The 18000-nt window shown below is 41.0% G+C and overlaps 1 protein-coding gene across 1 annotated transcript in view; it reads right to left on the reverse strand.

Moving 5' to 3' along the window:
- Positions 1-510: 510 nt before the first annotated feature.
- The window catches only part of LOC310929530 (plasma membrane calcium-transporting ATPase 1-like), a 74384-nt gene continuing 56894 nt past the window's right edge, over positions 511-18000 (reverse strand). Inside the window, exons 14-21 of the mRNA XM_083892316.1 lie at positions 17119-17206; positions 16870-16976; positions 14132-14323; positions 11873-12086; positions 10871-11082; positions 9579-9686; positions 8409-8591; positions 511-885 (exon numbers count right to left, since the gene is read on the reverse strand). Of these exons, the coding sequence (XP_083748442.1) occupies positions 640-885; positions 8409-8591; positions 9579-9686; positions 10871-11082; positions 11873-12086; positions 14132-14323; positions 16870-16976; positions 17119-17206 (1350 nt within the window). The 3' untranslated portion in view covers positions 511-639. The remainder of the gene's footprint in view (positions 886-8408; positions 8592-9578; positions 9687-10870; positions 11083-11872; positions 12087-14131; positions 14324-16869; positions 16977-17118; positions 17207-18000) is intronic.

Raw genomic sequence — 18000 nt, forward strand, 5'->3', positions numbered from 1 at the left:
TCAATTGACATTCGTTAAGAGATTTTTAAAAACAAAAAAAACAAACAAAAAGAAAGAAAAAAAGAAAATAAGAATAAAAAGGTTACATTTTTGCATTTGCCTAAAAATCTTCTGATCACCAAACCCGACTGTTAGCTGTGTAGACGAGCAGAAGCGTATGTACATGAGAACCGTCGCACTCGGTGGAAAAGTTCAGTGCTATATTTGAGAGCCGTAAAAGCAGGAATGAAGCGAGTACAGAACGTGACATGCTGCTGCTGCTGCTGCGAGTCCCACAAAAGATCGAAACCCAACATAGTTTAAAAGCTTTGCAAAAAGGATCATCAGGTAAAAAAATATAAATGAAGGACAACAGGGACAGGCCTTCCACTGTGGAGACTCTGGGTTCCACCCTCCACTGATTGGTGTGTGTGTGGCAGCGGTGGAGGGACACGGACGTACGGACAAAACAACGCCACAGTCAGTGTGAGGAACACAACCAGGCAGATGTGACTGACTGACAGAGGGGTGATGACGACGTGAGGCGTGTGTGCGGGCAAAATGAAGGAGATGAACAGAGTGATGACTTCCCTCCTTCAGTTGATGGGATGACACATGAAGCAAATGATGAGGAGGGAGGGAGGGAGGAGGAGGAGGAGCTCAGATGGATGACTCGCAGCTTTGGGGGAAGGTGCTAGGTGGTTCTCCTCCTCCACTCGCCCCAGAGGAGGAGCTGGGGAGGGGTTCAATCTCGTCACCAGTCTCCTCGATGGGGGGGATGCGAGCCTCCTCCTCAGACAGGGGAACGAACTCGGGATGGGCCATGAAGCTGTGGATGGAGTTACGGGACTCTGGGCTCTCCAGCCCCGCGTACAGGGAGCTACGGAAAGCGTTGACCACCTTAATCTGGGGGGGGAAAAGAAAAAGAAAAGGTAAAGTCAGACGACGAGCAGAATAACAGGCAGAGTGATGTCCAGCGGGGATGGAGGGTGGAGTGGGGGGGGGTCTGAATCCGAGCAGGGGAGGTGCAAAAACCACACAACGTTAACAATATCAAACACAAGGTGATGGATGAGAACTGAAAATATTCACAGAGACACAAAAGGGTCATAAAAAAAAAAAAGTCAACACCATGTTGGAAGCAAATGGGTGGAGGAAGATATACAGCAGCCAAATAATAATAATAATAATAATAATAAAAACAATAATAATAATGATGATCAGGCAGCACACACACACTCTCACAAACACAGTTATTTGCTGGTGCACAGCCCTTGTGGGTGCGTCATCAGTTGTCTGCTCCTGTTCTGTCTCTTACTGGCTTCTCTCTCCTCTTCCTTAGACGATGCACTTTATTGTTATTGTAGTTATACACAGACAGACCAGAAACAAGAATAAATATAATAATAAATATAAACACAAATATAATCCTGTAGGACGACGGTGGGCGGGTCAGTCGAAGAAGAAGAAACGAGAAGAACGGCCTCATCTGAGAGGTCCATTTGTTACCAAACTATTATGCATTCATCAGAGGGCAGGATTTAAACACTGCACTAATACTGGAAGGAGACCGACTTCACTTTTAAAAAAAGCCAAATTCATTTCTCTCACAACACTGTCAACAAATCAAGTTTTAATTTAAAAATTGCACTACATCCAAAAACGGACTTAAATGCAGGAGAACTAGGACACCTGGGCACATTAATGACTTATTTGTCTCATTTGATTGCACCTCTCCTTGTAAGACACCACACCAAGCAAACAAAAACACCCAATAAACACAGGCCTTTAGAGCCTGCTGGCGTCCACTTTGTCCAGTGGTAATTCCGCCATAATGGTGCAATCAGTGGCATTGAAGAACTCAAACGATACACCGTTCCAGTAAACACAAACACACACACCTGGGAAAAACAACAAACGCATGCACACAGTTAAGTATTTATAATCACGTTGAGAGCCAGAAACATTTTGTCCTCTAGCTGCTCTTCTCTCTGCTTAGAGTCTGTGATGAATCCACAGAGGCTGCAGCTGATCACACTGATTTACACACACACCAGAAGACACTCTTCATTATAATTAATAATCCTGCAGTTCAAAGCTCTGTGTTACTGAACCACAGGAGAGCTGCAGGCTGATCACACACACACGCACACACAGAGCTCACAAGTTAAAAAGCTTGGCTGTAAAACCATGAAAGACTTGCTGAGCCTGACAGCTTTAACCCTACTCAGGATTAACCCATAAAATTATCTTGGTGCCCAGGCTGTCGCCTCCAAGGAACAAAAAAAATACAACAACAGAGAAAATAGGACAGGGATTGTTTTTCTCCCCCCCCCCTCTCTCTCTGACACGAATCACGAGGATTCCCAGTATCTTTCATTTGCCTTGTATGCCAACAGTCGTGATCTGTCATTGACCTGTCAGGCAGCAAGTCACATCAGGGCCACTACAGACGGGAGGGTGAGCAGCAGGGCTGACAGGAAGTGATGATGACAAGTATCAACAACAGAGATTAAGAGAGATTAAGATGGAGATACAGAGAGAAGGCGCTGAAGTAGGAAACAGAAACAGAGTAAGAGATGGAATCTCAGATCAGGTCGTCTACAAGTTCATTATGACCGTTTAAATCTGAACATGTTCTACATTTTTCTTAAAGTCAAAAATAATCACTTGCTGTGATTTTCACAGTCCCACAATCACTAAACTATATTTAACATGTAAACAATGTATATTCTCCTTTATAAAAGGCTCTTTTTATGTAAAGATTAAAACCAATAATGGTAACACTTTCGATTAAGGAACACATATTCACCATCAACTACTGGTGCTTACTAACATATATAAGTCACATACAAGCCCTTTATTAGCAATCATTAAGCATGTATTCTTATTCTACCTCTATTATGACATGAATTAAGATTTTTACTACATAAGGTTAGTTAATATGCACTTAATATTTACTAATAAAGGGCTAGTATGCTACTTATATGCATGTTAGTAAGCAGCTAGTTAAAGGTGCATTATGTGATAAATCTAAAGCAACTGGCCATAAAATCCTCCTAATATGTCACAGAGACTCAGGAATAATGTTCATATAACAAACTGAACTCACCAACAACAACAGTACAGCCGAAATATTTGCATTAAAAAAAATATTTTGCAGACTGCAAATCATGTTTATGTTTTGGCATGTGGCGCCACCTACCGCCGTCTACCAATCATTGCAGTCAGTAGAGTCTCAGCTAACGAGCAATATGTGTATGCTAATCTAAAGTGTTACCAAAATAATAATAAAAAGCATAATGAGAATCTATGGGATTTAGAGGTGCTTGTACAAGCACTGTATGTTTGACTAGGCGTTACCTAGTCCTTCATGCTAAGCTAAGCTACGTTAAGCTAAGCTAAATTAAACTAAGATAGGCTAAATTAACCTAAGCTAAATTAAGGTTAGCACATCCACGTTCCTGATAGTATTTAATTCTGTTTCAAAGCGATGTGTCATTTCTTTAAAAATGCTTACTGAGTGTTTTCTACGTCATATTCAAAACTTTTTAAAATTCATTTTGAAGCAGCTGTCGAGAACTTGGCAGTCAGTGAGATTAGCAAAGCTTTGTTTCATCATGACTTATAATAAAATAAAAATAACTAGCATGGAGGCAGTGTTTTTTTTCATTTTAGGTCGTAGCAAAATTCCAAATTATAGTTCCAGGTTGAGCTTAATATTACAAAATATTCTGCTGTTATATGTCAGATTAGGTCAGGACGTGTAGACACCTGCTCGAGACAGAAACAGCACAATGGGTTTAGTTGCAGCGTCATGCAGCGCTCAGCGTTTCATGCACTGACACAGAGAGAAAAAGAGTCCAGCTGGGTGAAGCGAGGTGTTAGCTGGCCTCCAGTCACAGACTCACTGCCTGCAGTGGAGGAGGAAGCAGCGGCAGCAGCGGGCGGAGCCCCGGCTGAATTGGTGAGAGAGGAGGAGGAGCTAAGCCCCACGTGGGTGGGGCTAGAGAGAGTTTTGGCGGCAGAGGCGTCATTGTGCTGGCTGACAACGGACGGCTGGCGGCGCAGGGCGCCTGGCACCGCCGCCTGGCCCGTCTGGAAGGTATAGACCACATCCATCTGAAGGAGGGACAGCACCACAACACACCGTTAGATGACAGAGGGTGACAGGGAGAGAGCGAACAAGGAGACAGAGGAAAGAAAAAGAGGTTATACAAGGTTTTACAGAGGCTGAAAAGTGAAAATTGTGTTTAGTGTCAGTTATAGTACACTGAACAGGCAGAAGAGTAAGTTGTGATGTGAGGCAATCACAGCTTTCCTGGACAATTAAAGGAAATGCAGCATATCTCAGAGAGAGGACACTGTGTGACATCAACGATGAAGTTTTGTGTTTAGCCTTGCATTGAAAAAACACAGGGTCTGTCTCAGGGTTTTCAATATCAGATTCTCAGACCTCATCTCATTTGAAATAAACCGGTCATTATCTCCATTTTTCCTCTGTTGGATCTTAATATAATGAGACACACGGTGTCCCAGGTCAACGGAATTGAGACGGGATATTCTCAGGTTACCCTAGACGCTTCACAGGAGCCTCGATAACTGTCACTGCGTCACCGATCTGTTAGTCCTCTGTAGTCCTCACTCACAGTTTGTTTGCATTTGAAAAATGCCTTTAATAATACACTCTTAAGTGAAGGCCACAGTAGTTTCCTGACACACTAGTCTCACTATAGTATGTCACTCATTCTTTAAATATGCCTCTGTATTGAACAAGACTTCAGCATAAAGCTCTGCATCTGCTGCTCCTGCAAGTATTTCACAATAAAAGCAACTGAAATGCTAGAGTTCTATTACTTTGAAAAGGGGTACATGCAGTGTTGTATTTGTGACATATTCGCAGATATATTCAGGGCTGCAGACAAAATGCTTGCATTGGTTGCACTTGTGCGTCTAACATTTTTTATTTAAGTGCACGGAAACAGTGTGACAATCTTAAAGGGCTGCTTTTTGTTGCCATTACCCCCAAAACAACCATAATTATGTTAACGATCGCAAACAAGAATAAGCGTAGGTAAATGTTTGTCGTCATTAGAAGCACAAATAAAGTGTGTGTACACTTTGTGTGTACACACTTTATTTGTGCGTTAAATGGTGACATAATTGCTTCGCTGCTTAGATCAACAGGGAAATTCCTGATTGTTTTGTAGCAGTTATAATAATAATAGTAATAAGAATAAATGGCATATATATATGAAAAATATAAATATGAAATTACGACACTATATAATGAACACTATTAAAGTATACTGTGGTGCAGTGTGGTCTACTGTAGTGAGTATATCGTAGTAAAATGTAGTCGCAAAGACTTTTGGTCGCATATTATGTGAGAACTAATTGGTGGCACTCTGGAGCCCTGCTGTATATCAGTTATAAACTGTGGTAAAAGATGGTTTTCAGTGTTGACTGTGCAGCACACTGTGCCCCAGCATGAGACACTGAGATCAAACCACATCCACTGATGTGTTTAATAACACATCAGTGGATGTGATGACAGACAGTTGGATTGTGATAGGATGTCCAAATAGTGGGAAATACCAGATGGAAATGAAGGTCATACTTCCCGATTTAAATGACATTTTACTTAGATTTATGGACATTTTGGGCAATGTGCCACGGTTTTGTGTAAATATAATAACAAACAAGGATGAATTTGATTACAAGTTATTTTAGACACTCCTTATGGTCTAGTCAGTAAAAGGGCACACCAAAATGTGGACTTTTGTCACTTGTCAATATGCCACAGATGTGACAAATCAGGAGGGAGCGTGCCATTGGCATGCTGAGTGCTGGGTTGAGCGTTACAGCTGTGGCAACACAACTGAATGTGCATCATTCCACGATCGACAACCTGGTGATGTCCATGCGTCGCTGGTGTAGCGCTCTGCGTGAGGCTAATGGTGGACACACACTTTATTGAAGTTTGTGAACTTGGATCATCGACCCCTATTGTATTTTTCCTGCCATTACTACAGGACTTTTGTTTTGAAATTCATCCTAATGCTCGCAAATTAAAGCCACTTTATTGATAGAGTTGTACTGTTATTTCTGGATAGTTACTCTGTTTTGTCACGTAACAATACTACAAGTTTTTCTTTGTGCGTTTATATTTTTGTCGAGTGTAAATTTGTTATTTCTAAAAGCTATCATATTTATTTATAGGAAAAAGTTTATATTTTTAGAACGTAACCCCCACGAGAAACGAGTGACCACTGTACTTTATCCCATTTACTGAAAACGCTATCTTTTTATATTCAAAAAACTTTGTTGAATAACCGACACAGCTGTGATCACTTCTGCGGCAGAAATAAATGATCACGCCAACAACATTGGCGAAGAAACAGAAAAAAAAAAAACATCAGAGAGATCGGGACAGAGGTGAGGTTTCGAGAGTGAGATAAAGTTGGAGAGAAAACAAAGAAAGTAAAAGATGCACTTGAGTTTGCCAAGTGACAACCCAGACAAAGCTCTGAGTGAAGGGATGAAACATGGAACAGGACAAGAAATAAAGAGCTTTTAAACACCAGGTTGAAAGAAGAGGAAGACGAGGGAATGTGTCACTTGGAATGACTGATAAAGTTTCAGCATTGAGTGCTGCTTGTACCAATTATTCCCCCACTGTGTTTGACTGTTGAGGCGTTGAGCAGCACAACGCTGCCCACCAGGATTAGAGAGAAGGAGGACAGGAAGAGGAGCATGGAGAGATAAGAACCTAATTAGCTTGCAGCCTTTCACTGCCTCCCTCTCCATCCCCTCATCCTCCCATCCCAATAGGTCGACAGACTGATATTACAGATACACAGACGTGAAGAGAGAGAGAGAGAGAGAGCTTGCTCAGATTTACAACCCTCTGATGCTAAAAATCATTAACAATAAACATTGGCACGAGCAATCGAGTGTGAAAATATTCAGCTGCGGCGTCTCGGTTTTAGCGGGTGTGCAAAAAAACAAATGTGCTAGTTATACATCAATGAACTTGATAAGAGGCCTAAATTAAACTTGGCTCTTGTCCCTTTGTGTGCACACTGTTGTCTTGTCAGAGACAAGCTTGAGCATCACATACACATGTATGAGTTAAACTAATCAACACCACCAATCCATTACACACATCAGCCCAATCCAAAAGAGTTTGACAGACACAAAAACAACAAAGCTAGGTGATTCTGCACAGTACTGTATATTTTTTGACACAAATGTACTGTTATAAACTACAACAGAAGAGTCATTTGGCTCTTAGCTGCTCTGGAGCTTGCGACTGTATGACTTGGGAGCTTAATCTCCAGATTAGTTGTAGTAGCATTTTAAGGATTTTACAGTACAGTACACAGACTCCATTTTCCAAGGTCAAGAATAGTTGGCTTGGGAGAGGAGCAGTAAATGTGACTGTAAAGACTCTTTACGCGCACTCACTCACTCACTCACTCACTCACTCACTCACTCACTCACTCACTCACTCACTCACTCACTCACTCACTCACTCACTCACTCACTCACTCACTCACTCACTCACTCACTCACTCACTCACTCACTCACTCACTCACTCACTCACTCACTCACTCACTCACTCACTCACTCACTCACTCACTCACTCACTCACTCACTCACTCACTCACTCACTCACTCACTCACTCACTCACTCACTCACTCACTCACTCACTCACTCACTCACTCTCACACACACACACACACACACACACACACACACACACACACACACACACACACACACACACACACACACACACACACACACACACACACACACACACACACACACACACACACACACACACACACACACACACACAGAACTTCAGCAGAGGGCGAACTGGAAAAACCCAAGAGGAAAAAAAAACAGAAAAAGATATTTATTATTATTAATTCAGATGTCTTTACCCTCTGGCCACAATAAGTAGAAATAAGTCCGTCGCTGAGGCGAGGACACCAGACCTATGTGGCTCTTTGTTTCTGCGTGTGTGTGTGGGAGCGGGGAGAGTTGTCTGCAGTTACTGTAGGTGGGTGTTGGCATCAAGGCTAATGAAGCCCATAGGGAGTGAATGTAACTGCTTGTGGACATTCTAATGCTCAGTGAGTGATGATCTGTTCTGTAGGAGGATGGTAACACATGCACTCACACACACACGCACACACACACACACACACACGCGCGCGCGCGCGCACACACACACACACACACGCACACAACAGCGAGTCGCTAAAGACGAAGCGCTGATTCATGCGTTACCTTGAGTAAATGATCATCATGTTTGTGTTATTATGTTAATACATTTTGATCATAAAACAAGTAAAAGTTAGTGACATCACTGACAACATCTGACATGGACGAGATGAAGGCGGTAAAACGTACCTGCGTCTGGATGCGGTTCAGCCCTCTGAACCAGAGGATCTGGCCTCGCCTCAGCTCCATTTCAGCGTGGTCGATCTCGTCGGCGCCCTCCGTCAGCTCTTCCTCGTGGATCTCCTCCTTTTTGGTGCCGTGGCCGGCCTCCTTCAGGAACTTCAGGTGGTGGGTCGGGACAGACGTGACCAGCTGAGTTTGAGGGAAAAAAAAAAAAGAAGCAGTTTTCGTTAAAAAATTAGCAAGCAAATTATAAACAGACCTGCCCTACGTCAGCTGGGAGTGGCTCCAGCTCCTCATGTGAAGAATAAAGCAGTATACAATGAATGAATGAATGCATTACAAACAAATCTTTTTATCTTTTATGAGCCCCTCAGTAGTGCATTGTCTCTGTAAAGTAACAATAGAAATCTGATGATGCTTATTTGTTTGTGAACCTTCCCACTGTATGTACAGTATGTATAAACTGTTGTTTGTTAATTGAAAGGCAGGAGAAAGCCACACCCAGCCTCCTGCAACAGATGTTTCTGTTACCTTCCTCGTCTTCCCTCGCACTAACAAACAAAAGGTGTTTTACCTCTAACTCACAGACCTCAGATAAGTCATTTTCTTTCATTGTCTTGCACTCTCTGTTCTCCGTCTCTGCCCTCTACCTGAACCCACCAGGTTTCAATAATGTATGATTTCTAAGCTTCTGTGTGTGTGTACATGTTAGCAGCATCGCATGTGCGACTGTGTGTGCGTGCGTGTATCCACAGAGGGACTGACACGCTGGGTTTGTTTTTGCTCAGTGCTCACATACAGGAGTCACGCTGCTTTCATGTGCCGAGATCATTACCATGGCGATGGTCGTGATGGCAACACTGCAGCAGCACAAGTTTAACAGGCAACAGTTTGCTGCCACAAACCTCATGTATCCACCTCTTCATTCTGGGCTCAGTATATCTCGTTCATTCTCAGAACTCTGGCAGATTCACGACTGATGCAAGAAGCCGTTTGATGAGATTGAAAGCACGGTCTGTAGTTCCCTCTGTGCGCGGCCTCCGCTAAATTCTGTGCTTCATTGTTTAACACTGTTGGTGACTTCTGCAAACACCGACTGCAGAACATCTCTGGCTAACAGCTTAGTGGAAATAGTCGAAAACCAGGAAGAGACCGTGTATAATAGTCAGTTCTCACCTGTCCCCACAGCAGCTCTCCCACACCGATGAACACACACCATAGCCAGTGGTCGATGGTCAGAGCAGTGCAAGAGAACGGCTTTCCTCCAAACTGAACAATGATGATCTGAGGAGACATAATAGGACAGGACGCGTTAGCTTCGTATCCAGGTTTGCAGATGTTCAGAACTTTCCTTATCACCAAAAATTCATTTGAATTACACTACCGTATAAAAGTCTGGGGTCACTTAGAAATGTCCTCATTTTTGAAGGAAAAGCACATGCATTTTTTTCAATGAATATAACATTAAATGAATCAGAAATACACTCTATACATTGTTAATGTGGCAAAGACTATTCTATCTGCAAACGCCTGGTTTTTAATGGAATATGTACATAGGTGTATAGAGGCCCATTTCCAGTGTTCTAATAGTACATTGTGTTTGCTAATCGCATTAGAAGACTATTGGATGATTAGAAAACCCTTGAAAACCCATGTGCAATGATGTTAGCACAGCTGAAAACAGTTTTGCTGGTTCGTTGACGAAAAGGGCAAAATTATTATTTTGAATAAAAATCATTATTTCTAATCTTGTCAATGTCTTGACTATATTTTCTACTCATTTTGCAACTTTTTTAGGTGACCCCCTAAAAGTTCATAGGTGCTGCGTCACCTTTTCAAGTACTCTGGTGAAAGTTTCAATCACACCTTCAGCTGCCTCTTTCTTTTGTCACTTTAAATCACATGATGCTGTAGTCCCTTTCAGCTTGTTTATTTGTATGCAAATTTAAAAAACTTTATATGTTTTGATGGTGGATGGACTTGATTAAGTTGTCGATATACATTTTGAATGGACTCGTATTCAAAGGACAAATGTAATGCAAAAACAGTTTAAGATAAAACATCGACATTGTGACAAAATATAATGAGAAAACTCTACACGTGTGCAACACAAGAAGAAAGCGCTGAGCGGCAGTTTTCTGTCCACTTCTGACTTGGAGAGTTTTGTGTTTCACTCCAAAGCCTGAGATATTGTACTCATCCATTGTTGTGCAAAATTACATTTTGACTCAATCCTACATGCACAGTTCCTGCTGCCCCAAATACCACAGAAGCAAATGTGGATTAATCCACCGCTGAAAATAGTCTCCCAAAAACGCTCTACTTTCTCCAGCGGTGTCCTTCTGTGTCCCGCTCCCTTTCTTTATCTAAATAGTTTTTTTCATTCAAAGGTTAATCTATGCATCTATAAAATATTTACAAGATGACTGTGATGATGATGATGATGATGATGATGATGAAGATGTTACCTGCAGGGCAAAGGTTCCCAGTACGACGCTGCAAAAGATGGGGTTCCTGTAAATCCCCTCGAACACGTTCCTCTCGCCGTGGATCTTCCTGGCGTTGATTTCGTTGAAGAGCTGCATCATGACGAACACGTTGAACACGATGGTGTAGTGCTCGGATGGCGGCGAGTGCAGGGGAGCATTGCGGCCGCTGTCGATGTCGAAAATTTGCTCGCCTGAGAAACAAAAAGAGGAGATCCTGTAATGGTAAATTCAATTTCTTTGTCTCAGAGCTACAGCTGACCAACACAAGATACCAGGTCCTTTTGTGTATTCAAATTAGGATATCTAGACTCAACTCGCACCTAACTACAACATCTACAGGATACCCCTGTGGGAGTCACCCCCCGATACCGGCCATAGACAAAGGGGAGTGAAAGCACGGCCTTGAGGGGCAGACCCCTTCCCAGACAAAGAGATCTGAAAGGGATGTTCCCCAGGTATAAATGTTTAGGTCTCACTATGTTCTGGGTCTTTCTTCATCTTGAACTACTCATGTGTGGATTGACCTTTTCTTTGCAAAGAAAATAAAACCTTGTCGGCCTGCAGAAGTCTATAATATTAATAATAAATAATAATAGTATTCCTTGCCATTGTTGCTTGCATCTTAATTGAGCTGAAACAATTAATCGATTTACCGATTATTAATTAATTTGATAATCGATTAATCGGTTTGAAGCCTTTTTCATGATTAAGCAAGATTTCTGATTGTTTTAGCTTCTTAAATTTGAATATTTTATTTGTTTCTTGTCTCCAAATAACAAAGAAATCATTAAAACTGAATAATTTTGGTTTGTGGACAAAACAAGACATTCGAGAACATCATAATTTCCAGGTTTGACAAACACTGATCAACGTTTTTTTAACATTCTGACATTTTATGGACTAAACGATTAACCGAGAAAATAATCGACAGATTAATCGATTACGAAAATAATGTAGTTGCAGCTCTACATCTCAACTCACCAGCGAAGAGTAGAGTGAAGATGATGACAAGCTGGTACACGGCATGGCCAAGGATGTTCTTCATCATGGTCCTGGAGATGAGCGGCTTGTTGCGGCCGTACGGTCTACGTAGTAGCAGAGAATCAGTCGGGGGTTCAGTGGCCAGAGCAAGAGACGCCAGAGTGTCCATGATGAGGTTCACCCAGAGCATCTGGACAGCCTTCAGAGGTGAATCCTGCAGCAGGATTAGAGAGAGACAGAGGTCATGAGATCAACGTACAGCAAGGTCTATTAATCTGAGGAAGAAATCACATCCATCTTGTTTTGTTGTTTCGTAAAACCGCAGCGCATCAGTGTGAACATGACTAAAATGGTAGTGTTTATCGGTAGTATCCTTTTTTTTTTTAAATGGTCAATCAACTTATTACTGAAGTGAAATTAAGTTAAACACTTTCTTAATTTCTCATCACTCAAAGAAAGATTTAGTATGCAGCCCAGTGCATACAGGGTGATATAACAATTATAATAATTATCTAAACGTAATAATCTTCAACATAATTAAACATTTCGTCGACATACTGCATATCTTTGAATGTCAGAATGTGCTCACTGCTCTTTAAAGGGTCCAAAGTGTGTAACATTTAGCTGCAATTATTTTCCTTTTTTGACTGAAACTGAAGCGACTTAACTTCACCAATAACTGTTGCTAAATGTTACACAATGTGCCTTAAAAGACCAACTCTTACACAGATAAAAACACACCATGAAAATGGGCTTTTCTATGCTCTACGTTCGCGCTATCCAGCCCATATTATCCTATTGTTCAGATTCAAAAGCCTGGTGCAGCTGGAAGAAATAATTAACAGGCACACGCACGCGACATTTCTAAAACTTTCTGTGCAAACAATAAAGACATAAAATCTCTTAACCGTCCTTTAATGATCTGTGCCAACATTTCAGTGACCAATCAGACACCAAGCACCGGATGATCAATGAGCATGAACACAACACAGAGACCACAGACCTGCTGAGTCCCTGTTATATTTCAGGATTATGATGGTGGCGTGTTGCCATGGTTTCAGGCTGTATCTTACCAACCTACTTTTTCTTCTCCGCTCTGGAGATGAATTAGTTATCTGTCCTGCCAGCTGTGAGCCTTTCAATTAATACACAGCCGCAAGTTCCTTCTTCTTTTTTTTATTGTGTCAGGAGTTCACTTTCATGATTAGAGAAACGCATTACGAAACAAAAAAAAAAAGTGGCACGGTTGCCTCGCCTCCTCTCAGCTTCGAGACAAGACGCATCAAAGTCACAGATTATTTGCTATTTCTTGATTCTGTTATTGTTTGAGCGAACGGAGATTTACAGAGTGTGAACGCAGATGCATCAAAACGTCTTCAAGTCTGATTTAGCTATCAAAACATAAGCCAGCTAGGAAAGGCAGAAGGTAGTGATTCACTCAAGGCTTTGTCTCTGGTGGCTTCATTCGATCCAAATTCCGAGTCAGACGTTGACTTGAAAGAGCTGACCACTGGCCAGAAGAATGATCAGAGCTGATCAGCTCTGTAAATATGTCAAATGGACGCCACACTAAGCTAATTTTTCCCCTCTTGTACGATAAGAGACAACTTTTTCTTTTGATTACAGTTTCAAAAAGGGTTGTAGGCAAAAGATTGAAGATACTCTAGATTAGCTTTTGTCTCTACATATAACTGATAGGGTTTTTTTTATGAATGAAAAATACAAAAATTAAAAATCGTGACACCTACAATTGAAAGTAGAATGAATAAGTAAATGTTTTTGGTAACATCAGCCTCCGCAGCCACAAGTTCAATACTGGAGATGAACACTGGTTTTTTTATACTTGAATGCATCATTCTAATAATTATTTAATTAAATTATAATATATTCCGATCCACAGTGCAGTATTATTATTGAACTAACTCAGTTGGACCACTATTCATGGATGATTAAGCCCAGTATGAGATAGTGTTGATGAAAATTAGGTTGCGTACTTATTATCAGTTTTCTTCTAAGTGAGGACATAAAGTATGTTCTTAGAGCATGAGCAGAACGGGATTGTAGAATTGTAGAAAACTGACAGACTAGCTTCAACCAAATGGAAAATAGCACTTTTAATTAAATGATAAAATTATTTTTCCAATAACAACACCACAGTTTCCAGCTGCGACATTAACACTGGATTCAAGGGCCAACTACCACTATCCATCTGTTGTCTGACTCAAGTCCAGATCTTCTGTGTCACCAACAAACTCCTACCTGTGTGATGCACGCGCCGGTGAACGCCACGATCACAGCGACCACGTTGACGGTCAGCTGGAACTGCAGGAACTTGGAGATGCTGTCGTAGACGTTCCTCCCCCACATGACGGCTTTGACGATGCTGGTGAAGTTGTCGTCGGTCAGGATGATGTCGGACGCCTCCTTCGCCACGTCTGTGCCGGCGATTCCCTGAAAGGAAGCAGAGTGACATAATACTTATAACACTTTCTCAACAAAGCAGTGAGACACAAACTCAAAAACACAAACTGGACAACTGGTGTATGTCAATGCCAACAAATGCCACTCGCAGACCTAAACTGATCTATGAACAAGTGCTGTGCACTTTCATGCTATGTATGAGTGTACCTATAATCTATGTCTTATTACTTTATTTATAATAATATAAACACTGAGTGAGACTGGCATGAACACACTCACTGTAGTATATTTTGGCCTAATCACACATGACATCAGCTGCTGTAAATATTCACTTATATTCCAAATATGCAATAGGTATTAATTCACCTAAACAAATAACATGATACTATTTCCTCTGGTTTTAGTTTTATTTGTGTTGTATGTGCACTTTCCTCTACTTGGCAGAAAATCATCATGATGTGACACAAGCCATTGGAACTGTTTTTAGAGCACAGTGGTGTTGTTGTTGTCGTCGTTTCATGGCTGACAGTCCCATAAATGTAGAAGTCAAAGGATGAGCTGCTACTAATTCTGATCACTTTTAAGCATCACTGAATCACAAAGAGCTCCAAGGTCAAACAGGAGCTGCTTTTCAAAAGCTTAAACACAGAACCTATGAGAAAAAAACATATCATATCAGGAATTTAATTGTGAAATGATCTGATCAACCAATCAAATGAGTAAGTCGGGGAAAGGCAAATGACCGAGCCCACTGTCTATAATTATATAACTGAATATACAGTTGAAATTGATTGGTTTAATTTCCAAACCAAGAGAGACCAATCCAGTTCAGTCTGACATCTGTATTAATGGACAATGTAGCTCCAGTACACATGGCTTTAACTAGTAATACTTTTGACCCAGTCAACTGACAGTGTAATAAAAATAAATCAGGGGAATTAGTCTCATATTAACAGCAGAAGCTGTGATCCGAGTGTCTGTGTCTATCTGTAGAGTCATACTCTCATTTCAGAACAGGTGATAATTGACCAGGGAACACTTATCACACTTAGAGATAAATGAAATGATTCCATGTGGGACACATGATGAGGACAGGATTGTCAGTGGTAAAATCCCACGAGTGCCTCCGTCCTGCTGTTTGACAAGAGTAACGACCATCGAGGAGGTGTTTGACAACACATCAGCTGCAGGAGCAGACACTCGACTTTTCCTCAGTAAATATTGGGTCACATGAAAACCACACACAGCTCAGCTGATCACTGAGCTCGTCTGCAGGCACATTTAACGGATAACTGTTCACAGTATTGTCCACTGATGTTAGCCGGGACAAAACACTCCATTCATTCATAATGGGAGACGTTTTCGATTGATGTTTTCCAAGCATTTTACTTTAGAGCCATTAAATAACAACGCATAAAATGAAGTTGTGATTCATTTATCAAACAATCAAAAAAACTCTTGGAAATAACTGGTTTTCAAATTCCAAAATAGGTAACACTTTAAATTAGGGAACATATTCACCATTAACTAGGTGCTTACTAACATGCATATAAGTAGCGCACTAGCCCTTTATTAGTAATCATTAACCACGTATTAACACCTTATTCTACATAACCTCATTCTACCTCTATTACGACATGAATTAAGAGTTTTTCTACATAAGGTTTTAATACGTGCTTAATAATTACTAATAAAGGGCTAGTATGCTACTTATATGAATGTTAGTAAGCACCTAGTTAATGGTGAATATGTGTTCCCTAATTTAAAGTGTCACCCAAAAAAATATTAGGTGTTACAGAAATCTCCGTGAATATTTGCTCTTGTATGTAATGTATTGTGAATGTTGGTGCAATCTGTTGTCATCTTTGAATATTTAATAATCAATTCATCTGCTAAAGGTTTAGACTGCACTGATTTAACTGATTTGAGACCAGTATTCTGATTTTTTTTCTTCATACAAATATATAAATATCTGCCTCTGTAATGGAAAAACCGGTGAGTGAAATGCATTATTGGTTTCAGTCATGGTAATTAATATTTTTGTATTACATCGCAGGGATGAGAACATAAATCATGTGGTCATGCTCAGTCACATTTCAAATATTACACGGTGAATATTGAGAGAAAATTACAAATTAAATCATAATTGCGATGTCTGTCATAAAAAAAATCACAATTATATATTTTCAGCTCTAAATACGCAATGTATTTTATATATTAAAAGGAGTTGTCCCTGTTTTCCCTTGCTGTGCTTTTGGAGAACAAAGACAGTAAACATGACAGAAGAGTGGGATCCCCACTCTGTGGATGAGCCAAAGCACACGAGCTCAACATTTATTGATTTACTATTCCATTTCACAGCTATCTCATTGAATTAATGGCACTGAGCTCAAGCATTATTGTGCATGATGTTTTGAGAAAACAGCCATTTCATGGGATTAGAAATGTAATTAACTCAAAGTGTTTCTTTTCTTCTTGGTAATGATGCAGAGCGAACTGAAACAGCAGATGAATGAAGCAGTGGAGAGCTGAACAAAGGCAACGGAGGGAAAAGTGAAATATGAAGATGTGGTTACCATAGCAAAGCCAACATCAGCTTTTTTGAGGGCGGGGCCATCGTTGGTGCCGTCTCCCGTCACTGCCACCACCTGTCGGGTTTCACCAACCGTGCTGTCAATGATGCCTAATCAACAGAACGGAACAAAACAAAGCAGTTCTCCAGCTTAATGTGTGTACAAGTATTTCAGGGGAAATCTTGTGCAAATATGACATTTTATATTTAGCCAAATTACAAGACACATCCTGCCAGAATACAGAATACCCACCTTTGACCAGGGTATGTTTGTCTGTTGGTGAAGAACGAGCCAAAACACGCAGTTTAGGCCAAACTTTGTCCAGACGTTCTTGTTCCACCTAGAAAAACAAAACATGTACAATCATTTTATTAAAAAAGGTCCAGTGTGTAACATGTAGGGGCATTTGGAACATCTTGCTTTATGGAGACCACCACGTTTGAATGGCAGCCAGAGTGGACAAACAAGCCTGAGTGTGTGTTTTTAGTTTTGAAGAGGAAGCTTATTACACAAACAATAATAATAATAATAAAACAAAGGCAACATCTGCAACTTAAAGAACAGTGTGTGTGTGTGTGTGTGTGTGTGCTTGTAAACGAGTAGAACAGGGGACTTCAGTATCGTTACACTCCCACAAACAGGGGACCCCAAGTTGAACAGGGGACATTTTTCAGGTCCTCTGTTAATCATCCTTTAAATCAAGCTAAAATCATGTCTAAGACGCTTTTGGTGATTTTTTTCATATAAAAAAGAGCAACATCCTTCCTGCTATGTGAACAGTGTGTGTGTGTGTGTGTGTGTGTGTGTATGTGTGTGTGTGTGTGTGTGTGTGTGTGTGTGTGTGTGTGTGTGTGTGTGTGTGTGTGTGTGTGTGTGTGTGTGTGTGTCCAAGCACGTGTTGGCAATGCTATGCTAACTCTTGAGGCAGAGAGAGGCAACCGAACTACACAAACCTGATCTCCAGTAAACAGTGCAGTATTTCGCTAATTTTAGGGCATGACAATGAGAGGACTTATGCATTTACATAACTGTCCCACACATAGATAGACGGCCTGCAACTGTGCTTACACTTTCCACATTTGCACAGTAGCGTCCTTCACAGTGAAGCTTTGTTAACTACTTGCTAACTCTGCC

Source organism: Microchirus variegatus (assembly GCF_963457635.1).
Source record: "Microchirus variegatus genome assembly, chromosome: 7".
In the NCBI taxonomy this organism is placed as follows: domain Eukaryota; kingdom Metazoa; phylum Chordata; class Actinopteri; order Pleuronectiformes; family Soleidae; genus Microchirus; species Microchirus variegatus.